General features: G+C 31.1%; 1 protein-coding gene across 1 annotated transcript; it reads right to left on the bottom strand.

The window, feature by feature from the left end:
* Positions 1-75: 75 nt before the first annotated feature.
* On the bottom strand, positions 76-8,435 carry LOC128179932 (C-type lectin domain family 7 member A-like). Its single transcript, XM_052847618.1, has 5 exons — positions 8,050-8,435; positions 7,094-7,181; positions 5,466-5,545; positions 3,921-3,996; positions 76-2,543 (listed from the first exon to the last, which is right to left on the bottom strand). Exons 1-5 carry the CDS (start codon positions 8,344-8,346, stop codon positions 2,317-2,319), a joined length of 768 nt encoding a protein of 255 aa, XP_052703578.1. The 5' UTR covers positions 8,347-8,435; the 3' UTR covers positions 76-2,316.
* Positions 8,436-13,387: the final 4,952 nt, after the last annotated feature.

Here is a 13,387-nt window from a genome sequence, read left to right as displayed (position 1 = left end):
ATTTTGCATTTAAGTATATTTTTTTCGGTCGAAACCATTTTAAAGGATATATAAAACACAAGAGTCCACACCTTACATTTTTGTCATAATATTTATATTACACACATATATCTAATGCTATCTCAGGTCAATGCAGTGAATGTACGACGAGGATAGTACTATCATTGTAATGATCGATCGAGCAACCAACCCGAAATATTTTTTTGCACTCAGAGATTAAGTGAAACAAATATATTAACTTGAGTCTCAAAACTATAGTCTGTCCAAAGTTGTTGTTTTCATCACTTTCTGAATTTTCATCGACACGTCGCCCTGGGGTTATAAAACTTTTCTGAGTACGATCTTATACTCCAAATCGTACTCCGTGCTCCAAATCGTACTCAAGGTATCGAAGTTATGAAACTTTATCATACTCGTACTCCGGCTGAGTACAAAACTGCAATTTTTTAAGTAAGATATGTACCTTTCTCAAAGTCATACTCAAAACGATTAATCTAAATAAAACGAAGTGCAAGCATATTTGTTACATATTGTAATGCTGTTGTGTACTAATTAAGCTATAATTTCATCATAATTACATGTATATAAATTAAAATGGAAAGTTTTTACCAATTTACCCAAAGAAATATCTATATTTATGGGAGTGAATTTCAGAGTAAGAGAGAGCGGCAACCAAAATTATCAAAATAACTTCGAGATATTTCGCTTCATTAATTAATGCATATAACTTTACGCACACAATAATTTCATTGTAATAGCTCGACTTCCTAAAAAATCAGTTGTTTTGAGTCAAATACGACCCATAATCTCCATCATTTAACGTCACGACATCAATGCATTTTTATTTGTTGTAGTATTCAGAGGCATTTGTGGGGTACCTTCTTAGACTTAGAAACTATCTCCTTTCTGACATTTTATTTAAAAATAATATCTGCAATATAAATTTATTGTAGATATAATTTAAAAAATAATATATGTCAGAAAAGACAGCTATAACCATTACAAATGATGAAGGATGCAAATAATTGTATAAAACTTTCTATTGCTTTATACTATTGAATTCATCTTTTATTTTTTATGTTGTGCCACAAACCTTGGAAAGGGGAAAAATTTTATAGAATAAGAGGCTGTCTTAAATATTTCAAAGGAAGTTGGTGTGTGTTGGAGGGTTTGGTTGAAACCCTTCTTTCAGTGATACATATATTGGAATTTTTTTTAATTCCATAAATACTTATTCATTTTCCTACAACAGCTATTGCCTGTCGAAAATATTTGTTTTTAATATATGTTCTTTCTCTATACAGTGTCAAAAATGTTTTAAAATATAATAATTTAGAATAAATTTGGTTCGGTTAATTTTTTTTTTAAATATCACACAGTCTAAAAATATTCTGAAAATTAACAAAAAGTAATATTACCTGGAAATATAGAAACTAATCAAGAATCATCAATAAGTAATAAAAAAGCATGATAAAGGGCATTTTATTTAAATGTAATAAAAAATCGCAAATTTTTGGGAATTTGTTGTAGCAATTTTTCAAATTTTGACGTACACTTCTTGGCTTTCTATATGACAGTTGCAGAGTTTTAGATGCGTTCTTTTTTATTAGAGACCAAAACTTCTATAAAGTTTGTTTTCTGACAGAAGGTGCCCCCCACCGCCCCTCCTCTCCCCGAACCATCTACCAATATTAATATCGGTGTACGAAAATGATTCTGGTAATTCGCAGCTTGTTTTTGCTGTAGAATTTGATATAATAGCTAGACAACATTGAGATGGCAACCATCTCAAAGTGCCCCACTTAAATAGTGAATAATGGGATTAAAGATTTTCAGAGAATTTTGCTTTGACCTTGACGTATAACTTTGAAATTTTCCAGCTGGCATAGAACTTTTAATTCAGTCTCATTATCCTTTACATACAGGCATGTTTGTTCAATCTGAACAGATTAACCAAATGGGAAATAATTTATGTCTAAAACTGAAAAAACTAAAGAGATCTGCTATGAACATCACATTGACTTCGTTCATGGTCACTTCACCCCTTTAACCAAAAGCTCTGTTTAAGTAAGGTATAAGCCTACAAGGGCACAGTAAAGAATAAATATAATTATGCTCTTAAGAAAATACATTTTGTTTCATATGATATGACCTTGACCTTGACCTTGGAGTAGTCAGCGGAGAAGGTCCTCAAAACTTTTCATATCCTTGAATTTAAAGAAAGTCGTACTCAATGGGCACATACTCGGAGTACGGAGTACGAGTATGAGAAAAGTTTTACTAGTATAACCCCAGGTAAAATTTTCTTATTGTCTTCTACTTTTCACATATAAAGTAATATGTATCGGAACATGGATAGTTATACCAGGTATTTGAACATATCATAACACATTCAAACTCTGGATAATAATTTTTGTCATGTATATAAAAGATATTCCCCCACAGACTATTTTTGGTGCGAGAGTGGTTCCAGAGCCAAACGCCTTCAGAATTCAAATCGGTCAAACCTATCCAGTGGTAGTTATAAGAGTTTATTTCATGCACTGAAGAAGAAAAAAGGATATACTAGTGTGTGTGTGTGTGTGTATATATATATATATATATATATATATATATATATATATATATATATATATATATATATATATATATATATATTCAATTTTCATTCTGTAAATCTTGAATTGAAAGTCTTATATTTAATTAAAATACGCGACTGTTTCGCATTTTACATTTTATTTATTTATTTTTGTTGCGGGGAATGGTTGGGCCGGGTAGATGTTTTGCATAATTGATTTAAAGGAATGGATTTTCTCTGTCAATATAATGCATAGTAAATTATTTTATAAAGAGGTGAAAAAAATTTTTTGCTTAGGGACGACGGATCTATTTCATTCCTACAGCTATAATAGTGAATTTCATGAAAATCTAAAATACGAATTAGAGTTACTTACATGTAACTTAATAAACCTGGTATATCCATATCAAACATAAACTAACATTAAAATCAAATTAAGCTTTTAGTAAGAACCATTTCGAAAATTGTTTGTATATTACATCTCGTTTGCATTTGAACATAACTGGGAAAATCGTTCTTGTAAAAAAACATATTTACTATCCCGATTGAAACATGATACTTATAAGTATGATGATTTTGAGTGAAATCAATATCATGTTTTTCGTTCCTCTGAGTTTATCCCGGTATAAAAAAGGAATGTGTGAACGAAGAAATCTTGAAATGATTGCCATTAAGTGATTTTAAATGTTTTCACTGGCAGGTATGTGTAGATAATATAAATCAACAAAAAAAGATGGATACGGCAACCTGTGACATACTATAGTATAAAATACATAATGTTTCTGATTTGTTCACTGGCAGAAGCTCTGTTAACTTTACATGTCAATAATCCGTGTAAATCGTTATAAATAACTTCAACTAATAGAAATTTCACTTCAGAACTTTTGATATCCAAGCCGGTAAAATAATGTTGAAATACTAATGCATGTTAAATTATGTATGCGCAAAGCGAGTTAGGTCCGTCGTCCTTAAGAAACTAATATGAATAAATTCAAATATACAGTAAATATACTCAAGGAAACCGGGTTGGACAGCAACGCGGTTTTAAAAAATTGTAAACTGTTCCGCGTAACCCATTTTAGATGAGTTTAATTTATGTAGTTATAGAATATATTCCTTATAATTCAATTTGGGCCCTCACGATTCTGACGTCATCAAATAAGTTTACACAAGTACAAACTTTTTGATCAAGCCAGTTAAATAGCACGCGTAACAAATAGATATTGAATTGTTCAGATAATCTTTCGTCCTCATTACCATGTAACAAACTAACCACGTGGAAAGAAGTCCGTAATTTTTAGGAGTTAAATGAATAATGAAAAGGGAAAAATATAATTTATACTCATAGAAATTATCCATTGGTTTTCCTCAGCACTTTCGATCTCTACCAGATGGGCATCCATCTGATTACAATTTTCCTATAAATGCATATTAAATAAAGATAAGCTTCATTTTAATACAACGTAATAGTAAAACTACGAAACTATATGCATAACAGAATAAGCCTGAAAACATAAAAAACAAATAAGGTATTTATATATGTAAGCAGAACATAATTACTGGTATTGCTTAATGAATCGGGCTCCATCATCACCAAAATTTTAACATCACTCAACTCATTCCTCAACATAATTGTTGTTAGAAAAGTTCATAAATTTGAGGTCAATACCCAGGCTTAAAATTGAGGCTGAGTATTGACTTGAGGAAAGTTGGTGATGGTGGGGCCTTGTTTCACATAGCATCTACATATAGCATCTACATATTGATATAAAGGTAAATATGATTTCAAGTTTTTTCTCAAAGTTCATTCTTTTCGGCCAATCACATGTCAATTTAATAATTTGTCAACATGCAGCAGTTCAAAATCACAACTGTTGGACTGAACATCGTCGTATAGAAAACATAGTACAATTATTTAAAGGCTTACCCATATATACTCACATTTAACAGTGTCTTTGTCTGTGATACACTACGAATCGATTTTGTACTATAAACCCCAATAAATTCAAATGACGTATTGTTAGGGCGCCAGCGGGGTTTGCATACTTATATTCTAATTTTAATCGTACAACTGCTAATATTGTCGTAAATATAATTAATAAGAAATAATTCTTTCAATATTATGAGATGATAATTTCGGTCGGGGCGAGATCAAATCTGTCATAAAGCCCAACGGGCTATATTGGATTTGATCACGCCCCAACCGAAATTATCACATCATAATACTAAAAAATGATTCCTTATTCCTTAGATACCTTCTTTTTCAGCATACCTGTATTTAAAGTAGGCGCATATTCGTATAATCATAAGATAATTTGTCGATATTGATATTGCAAATATTTTTTTGAAACAATGACATTGATATGATTATATTTACATGTTTCAGTGTCTTTTCCTGTGACAACACTACGTATCGATTTTGTTTGCTTTTTATACTTAAACATTTAAACAAAAATGGGTGAAAATTATATGAATATACGTAATAAGAAATCATTCTTTGAATCTTATGAGGTGATAATTTCGGCGTGATGAAATCTATCATAAAGCCCTTCGTGCTTCATTGGGTTTGATCACACCACAACCAAAATTATCACCGCTTAATACTCAAAGAATGATTCTTTGTTCCTTAAATAATTCCTTGTGACAAAAGATAAATCTGAATGCCTGAAAAGACGTACAAATGAGTTTGTTAATAGTCACGTAAAGTGGGTAAAAAACACGGTCATATTTTGTGAATCATAATTATATCAATATGAAGGTATGCAACTGTCCAAGTTATTCCTCTATGGTACGTTGTTTCACTTACAGAATAACTGGTTTTAAATACAAAAAGAACAAATGTACAGTACCTTTAATCAGTAAAAGAAAAACAAGATAAAAACCTTACCTTGGCATTTTGCCAGTTATGTCTTTTATTGTTAAAACAATAGCTTCTTCCTCCGTAGGAGCGCCATCGTGTATTACAATCTAAATTTAAATAAATAGGCCAATCATTTCAGAGAAACTTTAGATGATACATGTATACCTGGAATGCATGTACACTATATGGTAAGACTTGTTTCAATAATGATGACGTTTCCTGTATTCATAGAAGAACACGTTTCTGCATTTTTACAATATTGCATTGGACTAGATATTGATTGAGGAAGAAAGAAGTACTTTACAATATTGCAGTTACCGTATTGAATAAATCTCAGTTAAAATCAACTAGCCTAGGTCATATTGATTATTTAAATTGATGGTTGAAATTCTTTTTTTCTAATGGCAGCGATTCACTAAAAAACACCACAAAAGGACTTTATAAAGAAAACATCCGAAACAATAAGCATGTTGATGTTGGCATTTTCTACAGCTGAGGGTAGTTTTTTTCCAGAAGCACATGTAACATGCAATTGTCTATTAATAACAAACCGATCCTTAGAGGCATTACCGAGTCTTGCTAGTCTTGCTTATTTTATTGTATTTTCTATCTCCTGATAAAAAGAGGGTAATGAATTATCTCTTAATCCATTGCCTTGTGTGGAATTAAATATGTTTTTTTCTTAATTCAATTGAGATAACAGTTCCATGCAACAGGTCAATTGTAAGTTATGAAGTAAATCTAGTCAGTTTTAAGCAGCATGAGACACTTTAAGATACCAATATACTATCAGATGAAAGTATATCTTTTTTATTTAATAATTTACTTAGTAATCACTGTTTTAAAAACTTTAAATGAAAAAAAATGACGATAAAATTGCTTTAATTTTTGAAAATCCTTAATAAAAATATACAAGTCAATCACGTAAAAACCCTGGTGAGTTTTGAACTCGTGACCTTTAGTACAATGCCTGCTGCTTAAACCTCTTGCGCTATGCTATTATATGAAGACATTAAAATTGTGGAAGGAAAGAATATACAGTTATTGCTCGTTTTAGTGCTTATTTAGAAAGTCAAAAAAACAGAGGTGTCTTATTCTTCCAATATTAATGTTTACAATGCTTCAGTAAGGCATACAATGCTTCATAGGCAAACAAGATCGGGGGGTCATTTGTTGAGATATAAGCGAGCTACAGAGCTTACAGTTCTTTGCTATGCAAACAAAGCATTTGTTTCCATTTTGAATGTTGAAGTGTGAAAACTCCAATTTTATACCCAAAATGAATTAGGAACTGTTTATTTATACTTAGAATGAATAAGAAGATAGAAAAATCGGCTTTAAGAATATTTTTAGTGGTATTTTGAGCCTATGTAAACAAAAACAGGGCTTGAGCCTTGTTTGCATGACAAAGAATTGTGAGCACTTAATCTTGCTTATAACTTAACAACTGGCTCTTAACATTTGATCATTAGAAATACATTCCTAAAGCGTTGTAAATAATAAAAATAGAAAAATAGAATCTGACCAAAGTCGTGACCATGCCCCTTTAATTGTGTCATATAAAATATACCAATGATATAATTTCTTTAGCATTTTTAATTTATGATAATCAGCTACAACTGTAGTATATAAAATTATAATTAGCTGAAACTCACCAACAGGAACACACACAAACTGGCCGAAGGACGTTTTCACACATTTGGAGGGAGACTTACAGGAGAACCTTCCACAGGTCTTGTTAGCCTACATAGACAAACGGAAAATAAACAGGAAGAGATTTATCAAAATAAATAATAGAATGATATATAAAATAATTTGACATCAAAATTATTAAGATCGTCTGACCAAAAAGGCAAGAATAGAAGCAATGCAAAAAATAATATATATTGTTATCTAGAGCTATAATGAAAATTAAGAGATTAAATCTAAAAGCTACATGTACGGTGACATATATTATTCTCTGTTTCATACTCAAACAAAATGAGTTGGAAAACTTAAAGTTACACTTTCATATATACCGTATAATATAATATATAAAAGTACTTTAAAGACGAGTATATTTTCAACAGAGTGTATATTTAATCATTTTGGAAAAATTTATGTAACATTAAATATGAAATATACAATAACGACTACCGTAAAACTCGTTTAGTAAGAACACGACTTATAGCGAATTTTCGGATATAGAGAAGTGTTTTTGGAATCCCCGATAAAATTCATAGTGAATCTTTTCAAAATTTTACGGTTATAACGAATTCGGATATAACGAATTAATGGATATAGCAAACTGATTTTGAGTCCCATAAAGGTGAATAATAATGAAATTTAACACCTTTCTAAAGAATTTCTTTACAGTTTAAAAAAGTTTGCACTACTAATTAATAAAACAGTTTGAATGAATTTATTTTCATAAAAATTTTTCAATTCACAATCCGATTATTAAAGGTATCAAAGTAATGAATTTTTATTTTAGGCCTCAATTAACAAAAGTTAAAGTCTGGTGAAAGACAACATGTAAATCATGAATTCATTATAAGAATATAACGAATTACGGATATAACGAAAGACTTCGCTTTAACCGAGTTTTACTGTATTACGAATGCGCACTTACCGGGTGTGGTATTTCGTGGTAAGCATAATATTGGTCGTTGACCAAAGGACGAAGGGAGTCCTTCCTGACGCTGTTCAATTCACAGAAAAAATGCTGAAGGTGGTAGTTGATTGACACACACTTGGAGTATGCTTCACATTCCTTGAGACACATCTGAAACCCTAAGTCCTTTAAAATCGTTAACGGGGTAACTGGTAGCTTCTTTCCGAGTTCATAGTTTATACGGTTTTGGGTTTCTGACCGGTAGAAACACGTTACCAAACAAAAATAATAGTATGTTCTTGTCAGCGACCCCATTGTTTCTCTTTACACTCAATGTTAGTGGATAATCTAGGTATATCAACACGTTTTCGTCTTCTTTCTCGTCTATACATTCAGCCTGCAAATCGCGGTTTAATCAAATCCTCGAGCTACTCGCAAACACATATTTAAGCATATTCGCCAAATGTCAACCTGAAAAATTCATTATGTTCCCATTTTACTATTGTTCGGGGTTTATTCTATAGCCGATATTTTTCTACGACTTATGAAATATAAATTTGTTTTTGGTAATCGGTAGAATTGCTCCATCATTACCGAACAATAATTTTTCATATGTTTCCGCCTTTTTTCTATTCGTCGATATTTCGACAAATAAGAGTTATTATGCAATCAGGAAAACTCAAAATTATTTGATAGGTTTCCTTAAACGCAGTTGGTGAACCTTGGAGTTGGGACGATTTTGCAAGCAAACGATTGCGAGCATGAGGAACAATTTAAAGGACTGTTTCTTATAAAATATTCATTTTTCAACGAACGATATTTTATTTTATTTTATTTTTCAAATAATGCGAGCTGCTGATTTCGTGTGATACCATTATTATATATTTGTATCCGTTAGCATGTTTAAAAGGGTTGTTCGAAATTATTGAGACAACACAAATAGTTCCCTTTTTAAGTGACGAATTTTATTGAAAATTGGCATAAACATTGAAGAAATCTTAACAAGTAATTGAGCTAAGTAATATTACTAAATAATTATGGATTCGTTTACAACGGTACGTAAACAAGTCGATGGTCGGGGTGACGGCGCAGGTCCAAACTCGGAGTTTAAAAATTTAAACATCTACATTTTAATTGTTGGTAGACCTACATTGAAAGAAACCGAATTATATATGTTCATTTTGCTATTTATTGTGACTAACTTTTGTGCAAGTTTCACTAGTGTTTGATTTGAAATACGGAGACAGTACAAAATATGTTCCAAGCAATAGAAATCTGACTGCGACGGTTCATTGAATTTTGACGGAAGGCGGCACAGCAAAAATACACCAAATTAGTAAGAATCTCGGAAGAATGCCTTTTTGGCCAAGAAATTGCTTACTTTATACAAAAACTTTACAATGGAAATGGGTCAAAAGCTTCAGTTATTCGTGGTTTATTTACTACCTACTACTCTTAACTAGAAATAAACAAAGGGACTAAATATCAAGTACTTTTTACAAACTGATTTCAACAGTTCTAAGATATATACAGAATGAATGTAAGAGATGTTTCAAAGTAAACTGACTTTTGGGAAAAAATACCTAGATTTTTTTCCTCAAAATATCAAGAATGGAGAGAATATGTAATGTTGCAATTTTGAAATAAAAGAAAAATATGAAAAATGAATATGCACGGTTTCGTATGTGAGGTGTTTACATGTAAAACATAGGAGCATTAACGTTAAAATGACGTTGCAGTGAGTTTGTGGTTGCTGACCGAGTCAATGGGTGAAGGCAAGTTTGTAAGCTTACCAGGAATGAATGCCATTTTTTCACTGATAAAAGGTATCCTGGTTTATTTTCTGGTGAAATTTCAATGATTTATCTTTTTTCCTAAGAGAGTAAGAATAAATGTCTGAATGATTTCCGAACAGCCCTCGAATATCTTACGGAAATTGACTGTAATTTATACAACTATCCATGCATATTCGCGATCCAAAGCACAAGCTACAGTACGAGCTCTATCGGTATAAGAATTTATGCACTCTCTAATTTTCAAAAACTGCTGTAGATGTATTGTTAAGCTTTTAAAATGACAAATTTAATTCAAATAGATAATGTTTAAAAAAAATTACGTCGTCCATTGATGTCTTCTTTTATACACTTTTATTGCTTACTTTGCGTGGATTTTTTTATTGCTCGATTGCAACAAAGCTACAAATGTATATATTTATTGAAAGTACAAACTGCGCGGACTTGCACGGGCTGATGATAGCTGTTAACTAGTTTAAACAATACTACAGAACTGTTTTCAACAAGATTGTAATGCATTTTTCTAAACATCATCAAAATGTGCTTGACGTATAGATTTAGGTACTAGTATTTATAAAACAAGTTGTGTCTACAGTTATGTTTATTAATAGTTAAATATAGTCAGTTAATTACAAGAGTGCGCACTTATTAATGATAAGAGAATGGAAGATTTACTCAGTTACCTAAAGAGCAAAGATTATGTATTTTTTGTCATTTGGAAGTTGAAGGAGAGTATTACTTTATCTTTAAATGTTCGCCGTATCTGAATATAGGAAACTCAATCTACATCAAAAAATACTATTGGTATAAGCCAAGTATGTTTAAACTGTTACAACTGAAAATACTACTGAATTAAGTTATTTAGAAAAATATCTACAGAGAGCAGAAACACTCAGAAGTGTGTTTGTAATATGAATAGATAATACTTTGATGAATTTCATATACGTGTATTGCTATATATTATTTCTTATATTGTTTATATATTATGTATTCTGTGTATATGATGAGTCATTTGGACTAAAGGAATAAATAAGCTAAACTGAACGGGTGTGTGTTTTGAACTTTACTAACAGATTTCCTTATTAAATTTGTGGAAATATTTGATACCAAAAAATTCTGATGAAAAATTGCCAACGATGTTGTCCCTGTATTTGCCACTGAAAATCTTGAATAACGGGGTTCCAAAATTACACATCTCCTGGCTAGAGTAACTTGTATCCATAATCATATAATTGTCTGTTTCTACATTTTGAAATATATTACACAACGACCTTCACACGTTTATCTACATGTAGTTTCTCAAATTGTTCAAGATTACATGCATATTTAATTTACATTTTAAAAAAATATCTAGCGTTTTTGTCGCACCCGTTATAACGCATTTGACCCAAGTTCATTCAATTGACACACCATGAAAGGAAAGACAACTCCACTCTTCATGTAACCCATGTGTTATTCTTATACTATGGAGTAAAACGTGATCGCTGAAACAAGTGGCTGTGGTTTGATATCTGGAATTCGATCCAATATTCACATGCAATGAGTATTCTCCCATTAATTTTTTAAAGAAAACTTATTGTTATTCATAGCTCTATAGAAACTGAAACGGGCTGTATGTACAATCCAGTTCTAACCAATCGAACTCAAATTCTTACGCATTGAAGAAATCGCCATATGTGATAATTTTAGATAATTGTTTCAATAATCTATGAATTTATAAATATAAATAATCAAAAATAAAAATAAAAATCTGTGATGATTCGAACGGGTATGAAGGTATGCGGAAAATATTGATGTCAACATTGCCAGCAAACGCCTGTAACGTATTTGTTTTCTCTAATGCCCACAACTTGAATCACCAAAGAAAGCATTTTATTATTTAAATAATGGCTCTTTAAATGATTTGTCAATCTTAATTTGCAGAGGGTCTTTCAGCCTTCTGTAAATTACATGATTTAAGTTCTGATATTGTCATCTTCCCAAGTCAAGGGTTTCTGAGCGGATCAGAAACCCTTGACTTCGGAAGATGGATATTGTAGGTATTGATTCATACCACAATAATTATAATGTAGATTTTTGAAATGCTTTTTAAAACAGGCACTGATGCTCAGCATTTTGTTTAACTTATATGATAGATATTAATTTAAAAAAAGCTTACATGTATATGTCATACAAGTATATCACAAGATCGATAGCTTTTAAAATTTTAATCCTTTAAAAGGACGTGTGCTTACAGATCATGAACCTAGATCGCGCACCTGTGTTGTTTAAAATAGATACTTTTCTTCACCACATTTCATTTGTATATTTTTTAAATTTCTTTAACTGACCTGAATTTCGAATGTTTGCATAAAGCATTTGGGCGTATTTAGGAATGTGTGTATTGATCATTATGCGTGGACTGGTCACGTATACCTCACTAGTGCAACGACCTTGACACTCGAAAAGCACACGGGTGTGCATGTACTACATGTTCTTATGTCCCGCATAAGTATAAGCATACAGGCATTTTAAATTGAATTATCATTAGAGTATTTACATGCGATGCAAGTTTTCACGAACTTATTATATCTCTGTATCTCAAAAACGTAACATATTTTTTTATTTATTTATTTTTTTTTGGGGGGGGGGGGTAAGAAAATTTAATGTTAAAAAACAATTAAATAGTTTGATTTAGATACATTTGTATAGCAATCTCAAGTCTTCTAAGGTTCAAACATGTGCAGAAGAAGTACATTTGGATATTAATAAAGTGGACAAGAAGCAAAAAATGACTGTTTCAAATTTAAGACATGAACGAAGATGGCAAACAATCGAAAAACCAAGCTTTACTGCAATAATAGGCCGTGATAAGAGAATATTATAGTAGACAACAACTTATGAAGTTTAGGGGCATGTCCCTCTCTTTTTGCCGCTATGACTTCTTCAGTTTGGCACTTTATTAATACGTTCAAGATTTAGACATAAAATGCCAAAAACTACCACTTTGATGCGCATTATGAATAGGTCCAAAGTCATCTAGAGCGCACGCATGAATATGTTTTATAATTATGTAATATTCAAATATGCATATGATTATTTTTACAGTGCTTAAATTTTTACGGTGTTAAATCATATTGATATCATAATATCTGTATTTCAATTTATTATCAATTTTAGTTTGAAACACACGCTTTATTCTGATGATGATGATGATGATGATGATGAAGAACATTGGTTTTGGTGAAGCATGATGATTGATTGATAAATGATGAATCTTGATGATAACAAGGAGGAGGAGGAAGAGGAGAGATGATGACGACGGTGATGATGATTCTCCAATCACACTTAATAAGAGAAGAGTTCATGGTATTTTAAAGTTCTTTGTCCCATATTTACCGGAATATTTATGTAATTGCTTAGAATTTTAGATGTTACAGATATGTATTAAAGCGAGCTCCAAAAGATATACTTATATTTGAATCTTGGACATAATAGGTAACATTAATGCTCGGTTTTAATCCCCTAAAATTGCAATGTAAATATTGGTAATACTTACATAGATTACTGCTGTCCTGAAAAAA

The sequence above is a fragment of the Crassostrea angulata genome, chromosome 4, assembly GCF_025612915.1.
Source record: "Crassostrea angulata isolate pt1a10 chromosome 4, ASM2561291v2, whole genome shotgun sequence".
Classification (NCBI taxonomy): Eukaryota; Metazoa; Mollusca; class Bivalvia; order Ostreida; family Ostreidae; genus Magallana; species Magallana angulata.
This window is presented reverse-complemented; position numbering and strand designations above follow the sequence as displayed.